The sequence below is a fragment of the Colobus angolensis genome, unplaced genomic scaffold (genome assembly GCF_000951035.1).
Source record: "Colobus angolensis palliatus isolate OR3802 unplaced genomic scaffold, Cang.pa_1.0 Scaffold153, whole genome shotgun sequence".
NCBI lineage: Eukaryota > Metazoa > Chordata > Mammalia > Primates > Cercopithecidae > Colobus > Colobus angolensis.
The window spans coordinates 1,974,241-1,998,534 of NW_012114633.1; the positions used below are offsets into that span (position 1 = coordinate 1,974,241).

At 38.3% G+C, this 24,294-nt stretch overlaps 1 protein-coding gene across 4 annotated transcripts in view; it reads right to left on the reverse strand.

The window, feature by feature from the left end:
* The window catches only part of MYO1B (myosin IB), a 184,379-nt gene that overhangs the window by 27,173 nt on the left and 132,912 nt on the right, over nt 1-24,294 (reverse strand). For 3 of the 4 annotated variants that reach the window (XM_011936423.1, XM_011936424.1, XM_011936422.1), the window contains exons 14-21: nt 16,314-16,418; nt 14,531-14,593; nt 11,860-12,060; nt 10,498-10,724; nt 7,466-7,666; nt 5,748-5,841; nt 4,749-4,898; nt 1,480-1,548 (exon numbers count right to left, since the gene is read on the reverse strand). In XM_011936423.1, the coding sequence (XP_011791813.1) occupies nt 1,480-1,548; nt 4,749-4,898; nt 5,748-5,841; nt 7,466-7,666; nt 10,498-10,724; nt 11,860-12,060; nt 14,531-14,593; nt 16,314-16,418 (1,110 nt within the window). Of the gene's footprint in view, nt 1-1,479; nt 1,549-4,748; nt 4,899-5,747; nt 5,842-7,465; nt 7,667-10,497; nt 10,725-11,859; nt 12,061-14,530; nt 14,594-16,313; nt 16,419-18,620; nt 18,627-24,294 lie in introns of all 4 variants that reach the window. The other variant, XM_011936421.1, reaches the window with a different exon arrangement.

Consider the following 24,294-nt stretch of genomic DNA (forward strand, 5'->3'; position numbering starts at 1 on the left):
CCTCCCATCCCCTGACACACAACAGGAGAAATCTTTCACTACAGCACCACAAGCTGGCACACATCTGTGGGATGAAACAGTTCTCAGAAGGTGGCCAGAGGATTCCAATGATCCTCTGAAGGCCACTGTATCTCTTTCCTTATTATTGCCTGGAATGTAACTGTAGCTGTCCTTCTTATTCAAGAGATTTTAAAACTGCAAAACCAAAATAATCTCACTGATCCCAAACCAGCGGTTTCTTTCCATTAGTTGCTGGAAACTGATTGCATGGGGGCCAGGAGGACACCTGGTTTGAAGGTGGACTTCGAGTCCTTCCTCTGAGGTCCCTAGCCTACAAACGGGGCCCCAGGGTTCAGTCATGAGGCCAAGGAAGAAGCTGCAGGCAGCAATTTCACTTACTCTACATGTTCAGATTTGTGTTTTGCCATTTGCCATGGGACAACTACTAAGCCCTTAAGTTGTCGAGGGCCTGGGCAAGGTCAGTCAGTGTTGCTGGACTCGGGACCGAGGGGCTACCCTCTGAAAGGGCTCCAGGCCTGGGCACTACCCCTCTGGATCCAGACCATGCCACAAAATCTCCTCACAGGATGGGGGTCAGAACATGCTCTGAAGTATCGTTGACCTAGATGAGGGATCCATAAACTTTTTCTGTAAAGTGCTTTTGGCTCTGAAGGTCACACAGTCTATTGCTACGACTTGACTCTATCACTGTAGTGCTAGAGCAGCCAGCCAATCTGTGAAATAAATGAATGTGGCTGTGTTCCAATAAAACTTTATTTATGTACACTGAAATGTGTATTCCATAGACTTTTCATATGTCATGAAATCATCATCTTTTCCTTTTTTAAAAACAACAGTTTAAAAATATAAAAACCATTCTCAGCTTGCAGGTTGTATAACAGACAGCAGGCTGGATTTGGCCTGTGGCCTGTAGTTCATTGACCCTTGGCCTGGGGCCCATAGTTCATTGACCCTTGAACCAAGTCTTGGCAGGAAGGACCTGGAACCAGGCTGTCCACTGTGATGGCTCCCCCATGTCCCCACCACTAGTCCTGGCCAGATCTCAGGATCTTTCAGTCGTGATGGCAAGCCTGCAAGATGGTTACTGGACAGTTATGGAAGTCACTGGGGTAGGGGGTCTGAGTATGAAAGCAATGGCTGTGAGAGAGCCTTCTGTACTACAGCTTTTCTCAAAAACACGGGGCAAAGGGATATTGAAATCATGTACGTGTACTGCTTCAAGGACTTCCTGCTTAGAGAACAAAAGCGCCTAAAAAGAAAGCTGGTTAGAAGGAAGTGACCAAGACATGGTCACCCGGGTCCCTGTTTGGCCCATAATATTTATTCTTTCCATCTGACTGTTTACAGGCCAGGCAGGAGACAGAGGAGCCCTCCCCTGCAGGGTGAGCCTAAAGACATTATCCTTTGTGAAAAACCAGAAAACCCCAAATAAATAAAGCATACTTCTTTTAAACTCACCTTCCAACCCCGGATATAAGACTGAATTACTAAGGCGGAACTCTTTGTCTGCTGGTACCTCTTTTGTTGCTGTAGGATAAAAGGGGAAGATATTGGCAGTTGTAGTTACATATCTGTAACGCACACAAGGATTGAGAAAGGGTATTTGCTCACATCGTCTGACTGACTCTTAATTATCCATACTCCTTCTGGAAACCAATACATAAAGAAACCAAAATATCAAATAATCCAGTGTTATTACAGTTAATCCAAAGTATGCTTTAAGGATGCTGAATAAAATAATTCCTAAATGACTCAGGACACCGCATTATTATCATTACTTTCTTCGTCTCATGCTGTTATAATACAGAGTTCCACACACGGCAAATACTCAGTAAATGCATATTGAATGAAAACTCACTGAGTTCTGCATCTGCTTTTGAGTGTTCTCTCTTCTTGGTATCATTTCTCACCATGCTACTTACTGGACTCACCTCTAAACCTCCCTAGCTTCTTTTAGGTTTGCTACTTTTACTCTGCCTCAAGCTGGAAAATCAGCTAAAAATTTAAGTAAACTGCTATCAATCAACTAAATATTTCTGTATTGAGCCTCTACTATGCATAAAGCCTTTTAATAGAACCATGAGGATATACATGTGCATCTGACTCCATCCCTGCCCTCAAGGACTTGAAGTGGACACAGGTCAACAGTATAAAGGATAAACAGTACCCTGGGAGAGACGCAGCACAGAGAGCACAAGAGGCAGGCTCAGAGGCAGCAGAGGTTACTTCCAGGTGGGGAAGGTCAAAGAAGACCTAGTGAGGCTCCCAGCTCTGGCTCAACAAGCTCAATGCCCAGAGGACTTTCTTACTTCTAGGGCTGATGCCTTGGAGTGAAGGCTGCTGGAATACTCCCTAGAAAAGTGAGCTTTTACAGTATTCACTTTGGAATATACACTGAAACATGGGCATCCCTGATGAAAATTCACAGCATTTCAAAGTACTAAAGTCACATTATGAATTCTTCATGTTAGAAGTGCTAGATGGCTCAGCCCCCCATTCTCTGAGGTGGGAGATGCCTCCCAGGCTGCCAGGCTTTGTCTTGGAAAATCAGAGGTAATGGGTAATGGTATCAATAGATGGGCAGAGGAACAAAAAAAGGATGCCAGGGAGAAAATCCAAGAGGATCCTGGGAGCTCAGACAAGGCACTCACCTTCTCTGAGCCTCAGTTTCCCCAGCTGTTAAATGAGGAGATGTAAAATCTCTAGGATTCTTCCTAGAGTAATATTCCACAGATGTATGAACAACCTACAGCTATGGTATCTGACTATCACTCTGACATCCATTTGTAACCTCTGTGTTTTTTGGTTTTTTTTTTTAATTCATAAATGTCTTGAAAATAACTACATCTCACCTGAAAATTCATCTCTAGGAAACATGAAATATCACAAAATATGGAATAACTTAAAAGTAATCAGCAACTAAAAAGGAGCATTCAAGAAATCTTTTGAGTTATCTGGTTGACGGAAAATAATGAGTTTAATCACTGGCTTGAGTAACACGCAGTGAACTGGTTGAGGTATGTAGTTCAAATTTTGAAAGAGATGTTAACACTAGAGCAAAGTTAATGCATTCTCTAAAACTGGGGCTATTCTTAGTTTTCATTCTACAAACTAATATTGCTTATAACTCCTGACATCATGAACTAATGATACATAGTGACATTTTAAAATCTGGTGATATTAAAGATTTATATTGGGAGAAAAGGTACAAATAATACTTAATCTTCCTGGTTCTTGGCATTGCCTGTTCTTTCTCATCCTTCTGATCAAATGGCCCCTCCCAGAAGTTTCTCCTTGACCACTCTTAGGTCACATCCCGCCTCCCCATTATTCTTTATCTCAGTTCTCTGTTTCCTTCCTAGCACTTACAACAGTCTATAATTGTTCTGATTATTTGTTTGCTTAAATGCATATTGTCTATCACTAGATATAAGCTTTAGGAAGTCAGGAATTAGGTTGTTTTGTCCACCTTGCTAACATGTTTTAAAAATATTTGTAGAATTCAAGATAGATGAATCCAGCATACTTGTAAACTTTTCTTAATGACCTCAAAATAAGAAATTATAAAAAGGGCTCCTTGAGGACTGCTTACTTGTTGGTCCTCCCTTTCTCAGCCAAACAGAAAACAGAGCATTATCAATCTGCAGGAGAGTTAAGGATGCTACTATGTGTACAGAGGAGACTCCATGGCCACCAGGCTGGGTGACAACAGTCCAAAGTGCCTTTGCAGAATGCATATGAATGACTCTATCATTCACATGGCTGGGCAGATTCATATTTTAAGACGTATACTGCTGGTTATAATCTCAACTAGCATGAGCCATTGTAAAGATACTCTCAAGCTGATTTTCTTTAGCTTAATCACTTAAGTACCTCATTAATTTGTAAAACTTGGAAATAATAAACCAAAATGTATTATGTGAGAATAGGTCAGCGTAAATTATGTCTTGATTATATACAGTCCTATAGCAAAGTCTCTTTATGGCTGAAAAAGAGGAAGAATATGAGAAAGGAGATGTGAGTGCAAATCTAATTCATTTTGTGAGAGCACAGCCCAAGTTTCAATTAACCTTGAGGCAAACCTTCAGGCTTCTCTCAAACCTGCGGTACGCCTTCAACAAAACCTCTACAATCAACTGAGGAAGGAAATGCCAAAAAGAAACTTCATATTAATTAGGTAAACATTATTTATTATTGAATCTTTCCCCTATAGTTAACAGAGCCAGATACCTAAGGACTAAAGAGAACGCAATCCTTTAACAAACACCAGAAATCTACAAAAACATGCCATTAGCTTTCTGGAATTAAAGCCACTTTCAAAGCTGCTACAATAAAGAGTAGCCAATTACTCTGAAAAACTAGCCCAACCAAATCAAAAGTTTAAAGGACATCGTCTCTTCCAATCTGATGACCAAATTAAAAATGTATTTCCAACCAAATACAGCTAGATCAGTGAAAGGCGGTGTGGTACACTGAACTTGAGCTCTAATACTGTCTTGGATTAAAATCCCAGCTCTATCACTTATAGCTATGTGGCTGTGGGCAAATTACTTAACAGCTTAGTGTCTTAGTTTTCTCATCTTTAAAAAAAACCGTTAAGAACATCCACTATCTCATGAGGTTGTTGGGACAATTAAGTGTGTAAAAATCACATACACAGTAAGTGCATAATAAATGTTGGCAAATGAGCATTGTTATTACTGATTTAAAATGACTGAGACTCTTACCGCATATCTCCTATACCAGGCAGCAATCACAATTTGGCTTTTTTTCATTAGCAGGAAGTGTGTGCGGCATTTCCACCCCCGGTATATCTTCTGAATGAGAGTGGCCAAGTCCTCCAGGCGTTGCTTCCTCAGGTCTTCTAATTTGAACAACTAATAAGAAATGATAGATGGTCTTATTAAAAATCCTCTGAAACCTCACAGCACAACGAAAGGAATTTTCAAGAGACAAAAATGCCATCATGCTGGAGTCAATTACATTGAAAAAAAGAATTGAATAACCATATTCATTATACATGATATGGATAATGGTCCATGAAAAAATTATTTTGATGAATTCATGAAAGACTTACAATTTTTATTCCAGTGATTCAGAATTTATGACAAATCAGAGAGGGGCTGAATTGAGCTTAAGTTTACTTATGGAAAACTAATGGAAGGCAGATGCTGGAAAATTCTCTCTTAAATGAATTAAACACTTTCCAAAATCTCAACGTTTCTAAATTACCAGTCACCTGCTATACTCATTATACTTCACACTCATCTATTCATTGACAAAAAGATTTCCTTGGGGTTCTATAAGGTAGAATGTGAAAAGTATTTTTTTACTTAAAAAATTTTTTTCATTTTAGTGCTTTCCTGTATCTCTAAATAATAGGGCTGTAGTTCTTAAAATTAACATATAATTCAGGTATTACAAATACAGACTGAATTTACCTGCAGTTGCTATGAATGTTGTACTGTTGTCCTAACAGTTTCTTTGCGATTTCTTAAGTGTTGTAAACTCTATCAGAGCAAAGACTTTGATGGTTCATAAAAAATACACATTCTTCCACTACCCCTTATCTGTCCATGCCTCTTGGTTATTTGTAGATAAACACACAAGTGTTTTGTGGCATTCATGGCAGCCTCTCATGTAATGTTATAAAGTTAAACATATTTTAAGAACTTTCCTATATGATTCCAACTTAAGTTCAGAGTGCAAAGGTTTTGGTTACATACTGTTCTTGGGTTTCGGATGAAAATCTTTGATCTACCAAAGGAGTATTCTTCCACGGGAATCTCTAATTCATTAAATAGGACCTCCACACCAGACCTAAAAAAATAAAAATAAAAACAGTGAGTTTTCTGAGTTACAAAAAGTTTTATCTTCTATCACAGTTATCAGGTTCTCAGTGGTATAAAACATAGCTTCATTTCCAAGTGTGACTGCTCTTTCAGTAATCATCCTTCTATCAAAGAATCTTCCACAAATTAAACCAAGTCCAGTAAACACTGAAAAACTAAATTTGGGTTCAGAACTATGTATTCTAAGAAAATGTGGTGTTAAAGCCAATTTCTTGATTTCATTAGTAGAAGCAATACTTGTATCAAATATATGTATAACGATGTACCAACCTGGGCCAGGAGGGTGTGCAAGAAACTCAGATCTATTTTAAACTCACTCAGTTAATTCCTGAAAATATTTTAAACACTGTTTCTGCCCCTGAGAATACAAGCAGTCCAAGAGACAATCCCAGACCAATGGGACACTAAGGAACGTGGGCCTTACCCAGTGGGAGCAAGAACTGGACTTGGCCCTGACCTCTCTATCCTTGACCCTAGTTTCAACATCAGTCTTTAGAACTAAACCTCACTCCACCTACCTGAGGACTAGATGCCAGGCAGGGAGTGAATACATGTTCTGTATTATGGTACCTGTTTACCATAATACTCTGGAAATTAGCAATGGGAACTGAAACAGTACCCAGATCCTACATTAAATTAGGGTATTAAATTAGGCATCAGAGACCACACCATACATCTGTAGTTTCTAGATCGTCTTATAATACAAGGTAAGTGTCCTAAGAGTGCTGATGTTCCTGTGAAAGGCCAGGTGCACTGAGAATGTGTAGGCAATACCAGTATAGTTAAATGAAAATCGCCCATATCCTGCCCATGCCCATGGAACAGGCATGTCAGCCCTCCAGCAGTATTCAGGTGCAAGCTTCTTCAGCCTGCAGAGAAGCAGCCTCTCTGATTGGTGAGAGCAGAAGGAAAGTCACCGAACAAGCAAGGCTCCATTTCTCTCCTGCAGCAGCTGCCCGTCACACAGTTCTCTCTGCCCAGGGAGAGCTTGCACGACATGGGGATGCACCACTGGGCCTGCGGTGTCCAGCACTCTGTCTGGGACTGGATGAGTAAATGCAATTCAGGACAGACAAGCTGAAAACTGTATGGTACCGGGTCCAAGCTAAATTCTCTAATCTAGCTTTCCCAGCAGTAACACTGACATTGTGAATCCTACCTGCTTGTATTGTCTATCAATTAACTGGTACAGATCTAGGCAAAGAGAGGGACCTTCACCCGCCCACTGATTCTCTCTGCAGCCAAATTTTTCATGGGAAAAGTGACAAGTGGTAATCCAACCTGTCTCTAATTCTACCCTTCTATGATTCTACACAAATATATATGTATCAAATTACAAATCACCTCCTACGAACCTACCTTGGAAATATTCTAAAAATTAATGTTATTGCCATACAAGTCCCAAATGTGGATTTGATAAGTCTTGTTTTGACCTTAGCACAAAATGGTATCCTAATGGAAGAAGGTCCAAAACAGAGGTTATACCCAGTTTTTCATAAAATTCTGTTTTATGAATTTTATGTGGAAAAAAACCCCATATTATTTGACTACTTAAAACATTCATTATTAAATATGGTCACTGAATTTCTTACCTGGCTGGTCCTTTCCAATGAGGCCATGTCTGTTTACAAAGCATTTTGTATCTTTCTAGGCAAGGTTCATAGGCCTGCCTGAAGGCGTAGCCTGCCCTCCGCACTCGGACGTTCTCCAAAAGCCCCAGGTACCTGATCTGATGACACACTAGAGCCTCGGTGAAGATGTGTGCTGCTTTTTTATCATTCGGTTTGATACACCTTAAAGATTACAAAGATTTTAGGTTACAAACTGCCTCTTATGGATATAATTATCTATGTTTTAATAAAGTATTATATATAACTGTTTCATAGCAAAACAATTATTTGTTATTCTTAAGAAACCCAGTCATTACTTTTGAAATTATTTCAAATCATTTTACAACAACCTAAAAATAAATACAATACTGCAGGCACAGTCATTTTAAAAAGAACACACTAATAAATGCAATAATGTGGATGAGTATCACTGACATTTCATTGAGTGAAAGTCCAACACAAGAGTACATGCTCTAGTTATGATTCCATTTATATCAAGTTCAAGCAAAACTAAGCCATGGTTAAAAATCAGTATTGCTGTTACCTCTGGGGAGAGGTAGTATTGGGGGATCGACATGCACGGGACACAAGGGAACCTTCTGAACTGATGGGAATGTTTTACCACTTTGTCTGGATGGGGTAACACGAGCACATACATCTGTAAAACTTCAAACAGCTGTACAGTTAAGATCCATGCACTTTAATATATATGTATTATACCTCAATAAAAAGATTAAAAACACTGTTTCCTCCCTATATCTGCTCTCCTTTCTTAACAGGGCACTTTGCTGCCCAGGGAAAAGCTTTATTTTCCAACCTCCTTTGCAAGTAGGTGTGGCCAGGTGAGCAACTTCTGGCCGCTAGGATCAGAGGGGAAGTAATGTCTGCAGCCTCTAGTCAGTGTTCTTAAAAGAAGGGACGGGCTCTCCCCTCGGTCTCCTCCAGCTTACTGCTGGCTGCAATTGTTGACATGGTGGACAGCCATCTTTGACCATGCAGATGAGGAACACGTCCAGGAAACGGCAGGGCCACAAAACAGAAGGAGCTGCCCTGTCAGCTCTGGAGTCCTCATACTTAGAAGTTATTCAAGAAATAAACATCAGTCTTGCTTAAATCATTGTTAACTTTGGATCATACTGCAACAATCCTTGTGTCCTAACTAATACTTAAACATTCATGATTACGGCTGCCTAACTACAACTGTGAAATTACACACTTACGTGGACAACCACATCTTAGGTTGTTTGGCATCAGTGTTACTATGCTTTCTCTTTTACCATTTATAAAAATAATGTCTACTCTCTGGCTTAAAGACAGACAGACAAATAGACAAATGGAACAGCCTAGTAAGTTCAGACCCCTATATATACATTGAACTGATTATCAATAAAGGCCACAAAGCAAATCAATGGGAAAAGAAGACTGTTTTCTTTTCAATATGGTGTTAGTGCAACAGGATATCTACACTGAGGGGAAACAGACCTAAATATGAAATCTGAAACTACAAAGCTTCTAGAAGGAAATATACAATAATATATTCACAACCTTGGGGGTTTATTAAGATTTCTTAGAAAAACTGTAAAAATTAAAAAAAGGAGGGGAATGAAGAAGCTTTCTGAGGTAATGGAAATGTTTTATGTCTTAACCTGGGTGGTGGTTATTAAAGTATATAAAATTGTTAAAAAAATTGAACTGTTCACTTCAGAACTGTGCATATCACTTCACATAAATGACACCTCAATAAAATATACTTAAGATGCAAAAAAAAATTCATTCAATTGAGAATAACAAAAGCAACTCATCACAGAAAGTTTCTTGGATTTTTTTGAAACTAGGATCCTCTCCAACATATGTTCTAATCCGACGGCAATCAAACCAGAGGGTTTTGTCTACTTACATTTCTGTAAATATAAATATCAGGCACACAAACTAAACACAAAAATATTCTTCACTCTAGTTTCCTCATAACTACATTTTCAAAGACAACTATAGAAGGTATTTGTGGGTATGGGTGTGCTCTGTGAAATCTGACCCACCAGACACATTCCTTCTATTATCTAGCTCACCAAATACACACATAGCAAACTCTAATCCTAGCTGGTCTTCACTAAATCTAGAGAGTTTTGTCTAAGATGCCCTAGAAGCAGAAAAAGAGAAGAGCCCAGAAGTCTTTTCTTTTTTTTTTTGAGACGTAGTCTTGCTCTGTCACCCAGGCTGGAGTGCAGTGGTGCGACCTCAGCTCACCACATCCTCTGCCTCCTGGGTCCAAGTGATTCTCCTGCCTCAGCCTCCCAGGAAGCTGCGATTATAGGTTCCCACCACCACACCCAGCTAATTTTTTATATTTCTAGTAGAGACAGGGTTTTGCCATGCTGGCCAGGCTAGTCTCGAACTCCTGACCTAAGGTGATCCACCCGACTCCACCTCCCAAAGTGTTGGGATTAGAGGTGTGAGCCACCACGCCCGGCCCCTTTTAAGAAGTTCTTTCTACTGCCTTGAAAAAAATTCAGATTGCTTTAGGAATCATTACTTTCTCCAGGCCTACACCTCTCACAGGGAAGAAAACAGTACATGTCTCCTAAGAAGTGCCAGAGTTGTAACTAAAGCACTTGCTTCAATGCTGTGCTCTAAGCTAAAATAACAAGAATCCCAAATGAAGCCAACAAATTTTCTGCAAAACACTGACCAGAAAAAACACTTACATTTTGTTAACTTGCCATTAAAAAAAATAATAATAAACATACAGAAAGTTGAAAACACCTAGGTGTCAACCACTGAGCTTCATTAAGTATCTACTATCTTCTCCACCACACTTTACTTTTTTACTTTCTTATTTTAGGGGAAAGGATAGTGGAGCATTTTTTAAGTCAATCCCAGACAAGGTATTATTTAATCTGTAAGTACTTTAGTTACCCTCTGCTTGGGCTACACTCAGACTGAAACAAAGGGAAAAATGATATTCCTTCGGGGTGCTCTCACATTTAAACTGTGAAAGTTTTATGTGCCGGAAATACCTAATATAGTTTGGGTTCTTGGTCTGTAGGTTCTTCATCAGAGTGGCCACGGATGCCTTGAACTGTGAGCCTGCTGTAGGAGGCCTTTTCAGGTTGATCTTGGCGGGATTCCCTTCAGGGAACAAAGACTTGATGAGGGCATGGCTGGCCTTCCACATGGCTTGGGACAGGTCTCGATACAGAAGGTCGTTGTTTTTGTCAACAAATCCTTCCACTTGGTACAGCACCTATAAGCAGCACATAGAACTCAATGACAGCACATTGCATGCTATAATGTCAAACAACTATTAAAAATACTCCAAGACTATCTACACTGCAGCCTCTTCCTTCACCATCAAAAAATCCCTGACACATTAGTCACACTCTCATACTGAGTTAGCCTCCAAGTTTAAATTCCATCTGTCTAAATCACAGACAAGATCAAAATAAATTCTATTACCATTCAGGATTTGCAAGAATAAACTCCAAAAATGTTATCATAACATTTTCAAAGGATTTTGCATTTTTTTAGGAGTCTGAAAATATTCTGGGGTTTTACTTTTATTTTTTAGTTCTCATATGCCAATTCTAGTCTGTTTAAAATTAGATGGGGCAAAATAGAAACAATACTAACATTTTCATAAATATCCTGAAGCAGTAGAAAAACTGATCAGAAATTATCTTTTAATAATATAGGCTAATAAAAACATAAAGTACCAAGTTCTAACATTCTGAAATTAAAGATAATTCAGGTACTATATACTTAATTTTTGCAAATGTATAATCATGAATTTTTTCCCCTTTGAAGTTTGTAATTTTATGAAAAAGGAAGTATTAGCTCTAATCAATAACCTTTCAGGATTCTAAAGATTAATCAATTAAGATTGTTTTTAGGGTTGTCTTTATATATTAGATGACATAAAATTAATTCCCCCAAATATTAATCAAATAAATAAGTACTTTTTAAAAAAAGTAAATATTTTCCCTAACGTCATTTCAAAATCTCAAACGATTCATTATTTTTGCTAAATGGCTTGTGTTTTTAAAGCCTTAAGTCTTTACTGACTCCTAATTTGTACTGGCAAGTCTCCTTCAATAGTGTTAATAGATATTTTATATAGGATAGCTTAAGAGTTTGATTCAAAAAATATATTTAGACTCTTCATTAAGTCCATTAGCTTTGCTTTCGGTTTTCTATATTAATAAGATTTTAGTCAACATGGCCCAGATTCTATTTCTATTGAATATTTATTGATTCAACCACTTTAGCAGCTCAATTTGTCCTCACAAGTTAATGGGGTTTCGAACGCCCATCTCTGAGGCACAGCCTCCTTGCAGCGGTAACTTGGCAGGCCTGACTGGGTGCTCACGGCTCCCCCATACCTTTCCAGCATAATGCTGGATCCTGAAGCAGCTGTGAGGCAGAGACGTGTCGTTGAGGAACCGAGAGCACTTGCTCATCCTGCTCTCAAAGTGCTGGTGGGTGGCACATACTTGGTTCAGCTTTTCTAAGAAGGTCTCATCAGTGACTGTGCCAGGTCTGAGGCACTCCTCATCCAGCATGGCCAGGATTCCATTTGTGTTCTGGGAAAAAGGAAATAAAAAAGTTTCCTTCCTTCCTCACTGTATTGTTTTAATAATTATTCCTAATGACACCATCAAACACAATCAACTTAGTCACAAGAAAAGTCTGTTCAGTTATAACAAAAAGCAGAGAATCAAAACAATAACAAAAGCCTCAGGAATCAGCTCTTTCCTGAAGGATCCCAGGTGTGTGTATGGTGGTGTGGTTGGGAAGAGTGTGTCTTCTTGGTTTCTCTCTTCCCGCACAACAGTACCCGGGAGTTGCCTCAGACACCTTAGCCTCATGATGACTGAAATTTAGAAAAAGACAAGTTGGATCTCAAAGATTCAAAAACAAATCTAAAAGCAGAAATGAATGTGACAATACAGCCTCTATAACATGTCTCAAATCACAAAGCACAGTCTTCTAAGGCCATTATTTGATTCACTCCTAAGAAGGAAACTCGTTTTCTATGTTTCCAAATTGTTCATGTGTTCAAAATAAAGCTAATTTTCTAGAAAAAAATGCTGTGATTTGAGATGCTGCTTTTAACAATCACTGCAATCAAGCTGATTTCAAGAATATCTGTTTCATATAGATTCAGATTTTAGAAATTCATGTGGAATTTCTAAATGGATGTTAAACATAAGTGAAAATTTATTTGTTGCATATCTAGACCCTGTGGTCATTTTTATTCCAAGAGTAGTCAGCCCTAAACTGAACCAGAAGTCAGGAAGCTTCTACTTTGCTAAATAAAGACTGCTGCTCCATGGACTGCCCCTATGGGGTCATAAGTCTTAATTCCAAAAACAATCCACTCCACTGACCATCAACCCCACCTACTTCCACCCAGGCAAAGTCCTCTGGTTCCTCTCCCCTTCTGCTCACAAGGCCACGACATCCTCTGACCAGCATTTATTCATTCCACACAAAACCCTGGGGAAGTGTGGACTCTCAGGAATCAAGTGTGTTCATAACATCCCCCCAGAACAAACATTATTGTTTAATGATGCTGGAAGGAAACATTTCCTTTATATACCCAGGTTCCTATGTGAACATGAGCTTCTTCAATCATATTGCAAGGGAATTTTTGGCTGAGATAATCTACTTAAATTAAGTGTATTACCACTGTTCTTTTTCTTCCCTTCTTAAAAGAGAATAATTAAATGCAAGATTATATTTATCAAGGAAAACATACTAACCAGAAATTCTGAAACTTAAGATTCCCATAGCAAATTACCTCCTTCACAAAATGTACCAGGAAAATTTTTAGGAAATTCACTTTTCAGAGCCAAAATCAGAGATCTGAACTGCTTACATGGAATATTAGTGTTCCCATTCAACATTGTTCAGATTTTTTGAACCACAGTTTATTTCTTATTGAAAAATAGTGATGCCTTAGAATATTGTTTTTAATGTTCAATTTAATTAGAGAAACAACTTTTAGGAATATGCTGAATACTGAGGAAAAAAATACTGGCTAACTACATATTTCCCAAAAAGCTTTGTAAAAGATGAGTAGAAAATGATTTGATACTCATTCAGAGCATGTGATTGTATTCCTTAAACACAGCACTCACCTCACTAAACTGGTCTTGCTTACTGCAGGACAATAAAGCTTATACACTGTTTCAAATTACTTATTCAAAATCAGGTATTAGGAATCCCAAGCATAAATTAGTTTCCTGTTTTCCACATACAAAATTAGTCTTCCTACATTTAATTCATTTATAATAAAATACACAATATGATCTAAAAACAAAAATCTTGGATTCAGAAAGCTTACTCGAAATTATCCAATAATTTTTCACACTTTAAGCCTTTTTGCATATGCACATACTTGGGTCACCTGAAAAATTCCAGGTCCCTGGCCACCCGCAGTCACACATGCAATGCCCTCTGCATGTATGATCTGAATCAATGCTACAGCTGTACTAGAGCCACTTCTGGGGTCCCACTTAACTCAGCTCCAGGGATCGTCCCTTTATGTCTCTTAAACTTAATATAATACCTGCTGAATAGTATGTTAAGAGGTCATTAGAGCTTTGGGAATGAAATGAATATTATGATTTGGCAAAAAACTGGATGGTTGCTCAGAGCCTACTCTGATCAGTACTCACATGCCCAGGAGCCACAGAACAGACCTGGAATCCAACCATACAAGAAAGGCTGGTACCTTTAAGGCCTGGTGTCTGAAGGTCATAAAAGGGTGTTGTGATATGGCCACAGGGGATCCTGGCTAAGTATCAAAACATCCAGCTGTCTATTTATGTGTTCAAGAACTGTGTATGATCTCTTAGGGCTACAATAAAATCTCTAGAACTCTGCAGTTCCTTAACATGTGTGCGTGCGTGTGTGTGTGTGTGTGTGTGTGTGTGTGTGTGTGTAACAGTGAAAATACTAATGCTTAACATTGAGGCACTGAGAACATTTGTAAGGGTGAATTATAGTACTAAAACATTCTTTAGAAAACTGTACCTAAGTACTCACATTTTCTATTAGGTCACAAATGATAGCATTATTGAAGTAGTCGATGTGAGTCCATTCTATATCCTAAGAGACAAAACAGAACAAAATCCAGTGACACAAGATGAAGCCACGACACTACCATCCATAAAGCAGACTTTGCTCATCTTATCATATTTCCCTTCCTCTCTGAATTTATTTTCTTTAGAGAATGGGTACTGCAAATGTCACAGGCAGTTCCCAAAACTTTCTCAATGCAGCTGCCTATCACTGACATAATCTGATTGAAGCAAACACCCTTGACCTGTTCTGAGACTGCCGTCCATTCCACTCTCCCATCTGCAGCAATTTCCCATGCACTTCACTGGCCCTGGGCCAAATATTTACTCAACAGGCCCTTGGGTCAATATTACTTTGTGTATGTTTACAATGTTTATAAGGAAATAAGTTAGAACTTGATCCCAAGAATTTAAGGCCTAGATTCTTCTGTTTTGAATCTGTAATCATAAGGAAAAAAATTAATTTTAGAGTCAATCTTGTGTTTTAGGGAAGTTAACTCTTTCAAGTGTTAAAAAAAGGCCAGCGCTACCATAAAGTATTTTCAACGTAAGGAAAGACATGAAAACCTATCCACTGGTTCTAACACTGGCTACAAAGCCAAATCCGTAAAGACAAATGTAATCTTTCTGTGTCTACTTACATTCTGTCTATAAATGTAAACATTTATTTGTCTTCTATTCAAAAAGCAAGCTAGGAATCTTTCTATATATTCTTAGAAGCGTTTTAAACGATCTGTACAAACTGTTTTAAGTTACCCATCAAAGTTTGGGCATTCTCTTCATGATGAGAAGACAGGAAAAGAATGAATCGTGCTTTTAGAATATTTATGTTACCAAAAGGTGCCAGACAAGTATAAAACATTTCTGAAGCATAATGAGTACTCTAAAAAATAAAGATGAAATATTTATGATTTAGCTTTCGAGTAAATGGGTTGTTTTACTAAGTCACTGGGGATAACAATCACATTAGAAAAATCTATATGGAAAGAAAGATAAAAGAGAATTCAGTGTCCTTAATGGCTTTAAATGATACTAAGAAAATAAAGGAAAATAGGTAATATCATTACTAAAATATTAAGGCAAACAAACAAAAAAGGAAATAAAAATATAAACATAACAATTCTTCCCTTTTATTTTTTGAAATAACTAATTTTATACCTGGAAAGAGACTGGCCATTTTAAAAAATAAAAGGGTGAAAAGCAAATATATATTTTTAAATTAATGATGAAAAGACTCTGCAAACACTACTTCTGGTTATTTTAAGACTACATTAAATGAGACAACCCATACATAGCATTTTAATACCTGCTATGTAGTAAGCGCTCAATAACTGTTACCTATTTTTACTATACATTTGAATACTCAATACTTTTTGATATTGAAAAAAGTCTCAAAATATTTTCAAATCTACTTACAGTGATACTGACTTTTTTTGGTATACAGTTCTCTAAGTTTTGGCAAATGTGTAATGTCAAGTAACCACCACCATAATCAGTCCCCAAAATTCCCTCGTGCTGTCTCTTTGCAGCCACAACCCTCTCACGACTCCTATCTCCTGGCAACCCCTGACTCTATAGCTTTTTATAGGCAACCAGTCTCTACAGCTTTGCCTCCTCTAGAGTGACAGATGGAATCGTACAGTTTGTAGCCTTTTGAATATGGCTTCTTGTTTAGGCTATCTTCTGAATTAGAATTTATATTATGAGTAAAAAAGGACCAACACTTTAAAAAAGCATTTCAACATTACCTCCCGTATATACTCCTCCTGCTCTTCTTTAAGAGTAAGTTCAATGAAGATTTGTTGCAGCTTTTCATTACAATAATTAATAATGAACTGCTCAAAGCTGTTGTCCTGTATGGAGAAAATGAAAAAAAGCTTTATAAACCATGCCACTAGCTCTCCCAAAACAATGACACTCAGACATCTCAATCCATGAGAAATGCCACACATGATCTCTCAGATTTAACTGCAGCCCAGCACACGGCTCCTAGGACAGATGCTTGCCCATTGCAGGTACTTGAGGAGTGGGTCATGAGTAAGTGATGAATGAAGTATACACAAATGATGCAATATTTGAAGGATGAAGACTTTTAGTTGACAGAGAAGCACCCCAAACAGAGAAGCTAGAAACAATCTCACTTCCTTTGCTGAAAGATCAGCAAAGACACAGTGAGCTCCACAATCTCTGGCACCAAGTTCTGAATCTTCCATTCTTAGGTGAAACTTCAGAGCTCAAGGAAGTCCTCCTGAACTGACCTCTTACTGTCCCCATCCAGAGACATATCCCTCACTCTGACTCTTACATCCTAACCCTTTTTATAGATCATGTTATATGAACATGTGTGTATGTGTAAGTGTATACATGTACAGATAACTTCACATACATCTGCCTCACTAGCCTGTACACTCTTATGGGCGAGGGCTGACCATGCTCTCTTGTTCACTGTATTCCTACTCCTTACATAGCACCTCACACCTAGCAAGCTCTCAGTATGTACTGGCTGAGTGAATGAACAAATGAAGTTCCTTCCAAATGGAGACCCAAATAATAAAACATCTCCCTGACAAGAAACAATCCCTCTCTCTGTACAAGGCCCACACCCCTGATCACTCTTACAAGTCTCAGCAGCTTCTCCTTCATATTAATCTCTTATGAATTCACTGACAGAAGCTTTATGTCTAAATCATTTCTGAACAATCTGCAGGGCTTAATGTATTGCTGTACATCCTGAGGGCACCAAATGAATAAATTTATCAAGAACCACATCATTCAGGAAGAAGTAGATCTGACCCTAAAACTTGTTGTTTTCACCTCTATTTTTCTTTATTGCCCAAAGATGGTGGCAGTGGGAGCAAGGGATAGTATGACTCCACCACTGGTAAAATGGACTCTTCTCCCACAGTGGTGGCCAGTCCTGGTCTAATGAGCAAGGACAGCCCACACGTAATGGTGCGGCCAAAGCTCACTGCTCCTTGTGAACAGGCAGAGCCACTGGCCTTCAAATCCCTCCACATATGATAGAAGTGAAAAAGTCACAGAGTCTTCTGAAAGTTGATCTTTAAAAATCAATTTTGGTCCTACTTAGGAAAACTTAAAAATGATACTTATGCTACAGCATCTAACTACATTCTTTCCTGGAAGTCAGCTAGGAATTTCTAATCACCAGTGATGCAGTGATCAGAGGAAATTTTAAACTCGAAGTCATAAATAACACATGTGAATATACTATCAGTGACTTATCTTGTTAATGCTAAACTTAGTCAAGGATAAAAGTTTGTTTGTTTCACGTCTTGAAGGGTCTTACTAAAGGGCAAACATTTATTTTCAACACTTTTGATAAATATAGTCAGATACAAAGGGCACTTCTCAGTCCTCATTTTCACACAAATTTTTAAAAACCCTGTGCTCAAATTCAGAGTTAACAATTTCAATTAGAAACTGAAGTTGGTCTAGTATAGATGCCTTATTACTATTTACTCAGCATAAAGGCATTCCATATATCATAAAGTCTCAATTGCTTTGCTAAAGTATGTCCCTATATGATGCAACTATAAATAAAACCTATAAGTAAAAGTAAAACATTAATAACATAATAAGTAAAAAACTAATAAAAGCATATCTTTGATTTTTTTTTAGATAACAGTCTCATGGAGCAAATCTGTTATTTGGCAAGTCTGTGCCCATGGAGCTATTTCAACCCAATTATGCTAAATCATCAAACAGCAAATAATGAGAAGGAAAGGAAAGCACTAGTGTCCTCAGACACATTGTATAGCTATGAACAGCTCAAAGTACACTTCTAAAACAGGACTATGAAACACACACAAGCAGATTAGAAACCAGAGGCAAAGCTTCACAATTACAAAACAATTTAAGGATTAAATTACAACTAAATTAAATTTGCCCATAACCTTTAAAAACTCCTGTATGGATTCTGTATTTTATATCCACACGGTTATTCAACAACCACTTACTGCAAAACTCACACAGCTAGAGAAGCTATTAACACAGGAGCATGCAACAGACCAGCACTGCAAACAGGTCATACTTACTGCATTCTGGTGCAAAAAGGGACAAATTACACAAAATGCAGTCAGTTCTCAATTAGCAAGAAACTTCGAAAAGTGAGCACGTATTGACAGTTATTCATGGTTACAAATGATGGCTTTTACCATTCAGGCTGTATTTTTGATGGGTGCAAAACTTTGGATCATGACCCATATCCAGTCAATTCAAAAGATAGGACCACAATACCTTCCTGTGGTGTCTGAACTGTGGTTTGCTAGGGGAGAATTCTTCAGGATAAAAATGGTTTGACCGAAATAATGATAAAATCATGTAACTTGCCTGAAGTTTTAAGCCTTCAAAATCCAATGCTTCTAATTATAAATTATCAGGAAAAAGAAAACATGCATGACATGTATCCAAGGTCCACATCCACCCAAAGAGTCAGGGGCAGTGGTGGTTGGTGGATCGCCGAACAGGGAAGAGATCCATAAAGATCCAAAAGTAACTCCTGTTTCCCACCCCAGTGACACATCCCTGTGTAGTACTGTGCTAAGGCTCCTTTTCAAAAACCAACAAGGAGAGAGTATTCTCCTGGAGATGCCCTAATAACAAAAACTTGCCTGTCTGACCTTACCCTAGAGCTAAAAAAAACCCCCCGCCCTCACGAAAAAAAAACCCGAACAAAAATAGAATAGCACAATTACTGATGTAGAAATTAACTTACTTCCCCACAGAAATCAGCATCTATTGCAAACACACCTCCAAAGTCTCCAAAACACGTCATGGGTCACCCAGATGACCATTACTGCTCAAAGTGAAGGCTAAAGACACACACCTCTCTTGTGATCTAAGCTGAAGTTGATGGCACTGTTCAAACGTGGAGGAAAATGGGACTTCACATATGATTAAAAACTTGCAAAAATTTAAGGAATAATCAATAATCTGCAGAAAATTAAGGAATAGCCTGGTAGCAGTTCACAGAACTCCAACTTGTATATGTCTAACACATTTTTCCATTAATACGAATATTAAATTAATACTTGGTTTTCAACCTGGGCCCCCTCTCCTTCATAAAATAGCGAAACTGAGACTAGAAACCACCAGATGAATATGAAGGCCCCAAAGCAACTTTATATTTGCAGACTTTTCTGGTTTGTCGAGAACTGTGTGAATAGCCAGCAATCCCTGAGCCAGGCCCTCTCCCATGTGTCAGGCTCATGAATCAAAGCCTCCAGAAGAGGAAGTGGGCAGGAACTTGCCCCAGGAATGACTCATCTCCTCTCTCCAGTTTTCCACCCATGCTCCAAGCATGCAATTTTTCTCTACTGTCTTACCCACATTTATCTCTGAAGACTAAGGAATAAAACTAAAACTTAGAAACATCTTCAAACAAGTACTTTCTGGGCTTTCCATTACATAACCTCCCTAAATGAAGCTGAGGCTGCTTCAGAGAACAAAGGCAAAACAGCAAGGTGTCTGTTCTCTGCTACTTCACGCTATAGTTACCAACCAAAGATTGGGATAGTGAGCGCTTACTTTGTTTAGAAGTATATAATATAACCAAATTTTAAACGCTGGGGCTTCTTTTAAGAATTCTAGACTTTGAGTTCATCCTTTCAACATCAAAACAAACAACAACAAAAAACAAAACCCAGGAAATCATATTCCCAGTCGGTTCATAACTAGTTTATACTCACAAGTATCAATCATAAACTCTCCAAAATAAATTATTTAAGCTGTATCAAAAATACTAGCCCCTTTGTATATTCTCCTTAGCAACAAAGGAGGCTGATGACATTTTATACTCTTTAAGAAAGACAGATACTTTTAAAACTCTTAGGCTCTTTAAAAACAATAAATATTGAAAGGAAGACAGTAAATAGAAGGGGCAGCTCTGTCCCTCTGTATTTGGGACACAGAAATGGGAAGGAGTCCGCGGGTGAATATAACGTATTAGAAACAGCGAGTAGTCCAAACACAAAGACCATGACTTATCTGAGCAAAAAAAATACTGTTAATTACATATTAGTGTTTCTTAGACTTCAGCACTTTCATTTGAGTTCAGATTTTGAATATAACATGCTGGCTTGGGGGTTTCTATATTTTTACATAAAGTCTCCTGCATAATAAATGAGTCAATACCTTTAATAAAAGTTATAGAATTTTGAGTGTATATCACTATTTTAGGGAAGTTGAGCTATATTATTGCTACAAAATATGCTGTTGGTCCTTGCAAAGATTTATTTGGTGTTAAAGTCTTTGACAGCTTCTGATTATAATGCTGTTCCTACAGGAAAATATAATGCACTTAACCACAGTCCATTTTTAAATATCACAGCGTCAAGAAATAGGCTCCAAAACAAGAACCGCTTTTCTTAGAATGTAAACTTAAAAAAGCCTCAAAATATATGAGAAAACCATTTAATATGAAATAGTCTCCTTTTCAGACATTTACCAAATTGAATGACTAGCTAAAGGTTTAGAAAATTTCCCTTAACATTTTTTCTTCCAGGTATATACTAAAATACAGCCAATTTTAAGAAAAACAACATTATAGTGCTCTTCTTAAATATCTTAAAATAGGCTTTCATCTAACAACTTTTTATACCTGGAAGAAATACACACATATTATTAGATAGAACAGAAGTCCTACTTCACAAAGGAAGAAAATTATAATCCAAATATTCCAATTATTCCACACATTTAAGTTTGAATTTTTTTTTTTTTTTTTTTTGATACAGAGTCTCGCTGTTGCCCAGGCTGGAGTGCAGTGGCATGATCTCGGCTCACTGCAACCTCTGTCTCCTGGGTTCAAGTGATACTCCTGCCTCAGCCTCCCAAGTAGCTGGGACTACAGAAGCGTGCCACCATGCCCGACTAATTGTATTTTTAGTAAAGATGGGGTTTCACTATGTTGGCCAGGCTAGTCTTGAACTCCTGACCTTGTGATCTGCCCGCCTTGGCCTCCCAAAGTGCTGGGATTATGAGTGAGCCACCATGCCAAGTCTGGGAATTTTTTTTTTTTTTTTTCTGAGACGGAGTCTCGCTCTGACGCCCAGGCTGGAGTGCAGTGGCCGGATCTCAGCTCACTGCAAGCTCCACCTCCCGAGTTTACGCCATTCTCCTGCCTCAGCCTCTGGAGTAGCTGGGACTACAGGTGCCCGCCACCTCGCCCGGCTAGTTTTTTGTATTTTTTAGTAGAGACGGGGTTTCACTGTGTTAGCCAGGATGGTCTCGATCTCCTGACCTCATGATCCGCCTGTCTCGGCCTCCCAAAGTGCTGGGATTACAGGCTTGAGCCACCGCACCAGGTCAGTTTCGGCATTCTTATAACTGAAAAGATGGTCTGTGATTTCTGAGAAATATTTACAACATATCTATAAAAGATACACTATAAGACTTTGATTCACGAGACTGACACATGGGGATGGGTGCCCAGCTCTGGAATTCAGGGATTGCTGGCTATTCACACAGTTTGATCTATTGATCCATCTATCTATGTATCTATCCATCCATCCATCCATCCATCCATCTTTTACAAATCACAGCAGTTGTCATCATGTTTCTTTCTAAATCTACTTTAAATTGTTTCCTTCCTCTTCAATTATAAGCTTTCTAGCATAGGAAGGACCAAATGAAGGCAAGAAACTAGAGGAGAAGGTGCTGACTACAGCCAGAATTTCTTTCAAAAACAATTTAGAAAACAAATCTTATAATCATGAGGTGAACCCACTAGGCAACAATGACTGCTGCCCAAGTATTAGATTTTTTTATTTGAAATAATCATTGCATCTAGCCTATCATACTCTTACCACATATGGGTCCCTTTCAGTGAGGTTTATGAGGGCAAGATAAATAAGGAGTCCATAACTGAAAGTAATTAGCACTTTGCCTGTGTTAAACTAGCTCCACTGAATGAAAGGTGAAATAATCAGCTACTACTGCCTGCTTTGGTCTATAGAACACTAATGACCAATCAGATTTTCCTAGTAAAATATCTGTCAGTTTTAATACCTGTCAGATAAGTATGTAGAAAACGAGCTGAAATCAATGTAGATTGCTCAACTTACTTTTTAACTTAGTATCTTTTTTTTTTTAAAAAAAAAGAAAAGCAGTTCTTTTATGGCTATGCCATAAATATTGCTCAGAAATCACAGACGGTCTTTTCAGTTATAAGAATGTCCAAACATAAATGTGTGGAATTGGAGTATTTGCATTATAAGTTTCTTCCTTTGGGAAGCTGGTCTTCTGTTCTACCAGGGTGTTCAGCTAGATTTTTTTTCCTCTATGAATTTTAATTCACTTCACCTTATTTTCGGTATCATTGTTCCACTGATCTGTTTTCCAAACTGACATCGGATCACATGTGGCCAGCCAGGCAGCACTTCCAGCTGGTACTGGAATGTTTTGCAGTCAAATCCATGTGTCATCAACCCATGGTTTAATGCATCAGTTTCCCTCTTTCGTTTAGAGACAGACCACAGGGAATGAAAGGTTTCCACCAGCTCAGCTAAAAAAGGCATTTTCATGGGAACTGTGGGGCCATGGGACAATTAGATGCATTTTTTTAAAAAAAGTCTCTCCCTTTACTGTCCAGTTTTTAAAGAGATGCCCAGGGTATTCTAAAAGGCAGAACTCTTAATTCCTACAGTCAACTGAAGAACAATAGAACAAACAAAAAAATAAATGTTATTTATACTCCAGCAGTTTCTTTTCACTTGGGTGGAAAATATCACAGAAATTTTCATTTTTGCCTTGATGTGGATCTGAATCTTCTTCCATACTCTCTCTGACCCCTTGTACTTCAACTTGCGGTACTTTTAAGTTCTTAATTTTCTTGGTTTCCTAATACTCTGAGCTTCCTGATGTCTCCATGTGTTCTAACATCACTGAGAATCCAGGAAAATATAGGCTGTCATCTGGGAATGTATGTGAATAATTTATTAAACGAAGAAAAAAAACTTCTGTAACTCTGTATTAAAAAGCAGGTAAAAGTATCTAAAAATCACCAACCAAATCTCTAATCTAACCTCCCCACAAATAAATTTATTTATTTTTAAAAAGTTATTAAAAATCAAAACTGAAGATTAATCTGAGAGGGCTTAGAAAGGAAAATGGAGGGAACAATGAAATATAATGAAAAACGAATCTTGATTCTCTCAAGGAACTGGGGGGAAGAAAAGAAAAAGTATCTACTGCATGGAGAAGGAAAGTTAACTTTTTACAATTTGATGGCTATTATAAGAGTTGCTATAGACATATAACTGATTGGATTTGGCCTTGGCTGAAAGTTCTGTTTAAATGGAGTGAAAACCGCCTCCCAGGTTCAAGCGATTTTCCTGCCTCAGCCTCCCAAGTAGCTGGGACTACAGGCACAAGCCACCACACTCAGCTAATTTTGTATTTTTAGTAGAGACAGGATTTCACCGCGCTGGCCTCCCAAAGTGCTGGGATTACAGGCGTGAGCCACCGCGCCCAGATGAACAGTAGGTGAGGCCCAATGTTTTACAAGGGTGTTCCATACAGTGGCCAAGCAGCATGAACACCACATGCTTGGAATTTGCAGTTTACTCCAGAGATTTCTGTCTAATAGAGCATTTGATCTCAACCTTGAGTGCACACTAGAATCACCTCAGAGCTTTAAAAATATTGCTGGCCGGGCGCGGTGGCTCAAGCCTGTAATCCCAGCACTTTGGGAGGCCGAGACGGGCGGATCAC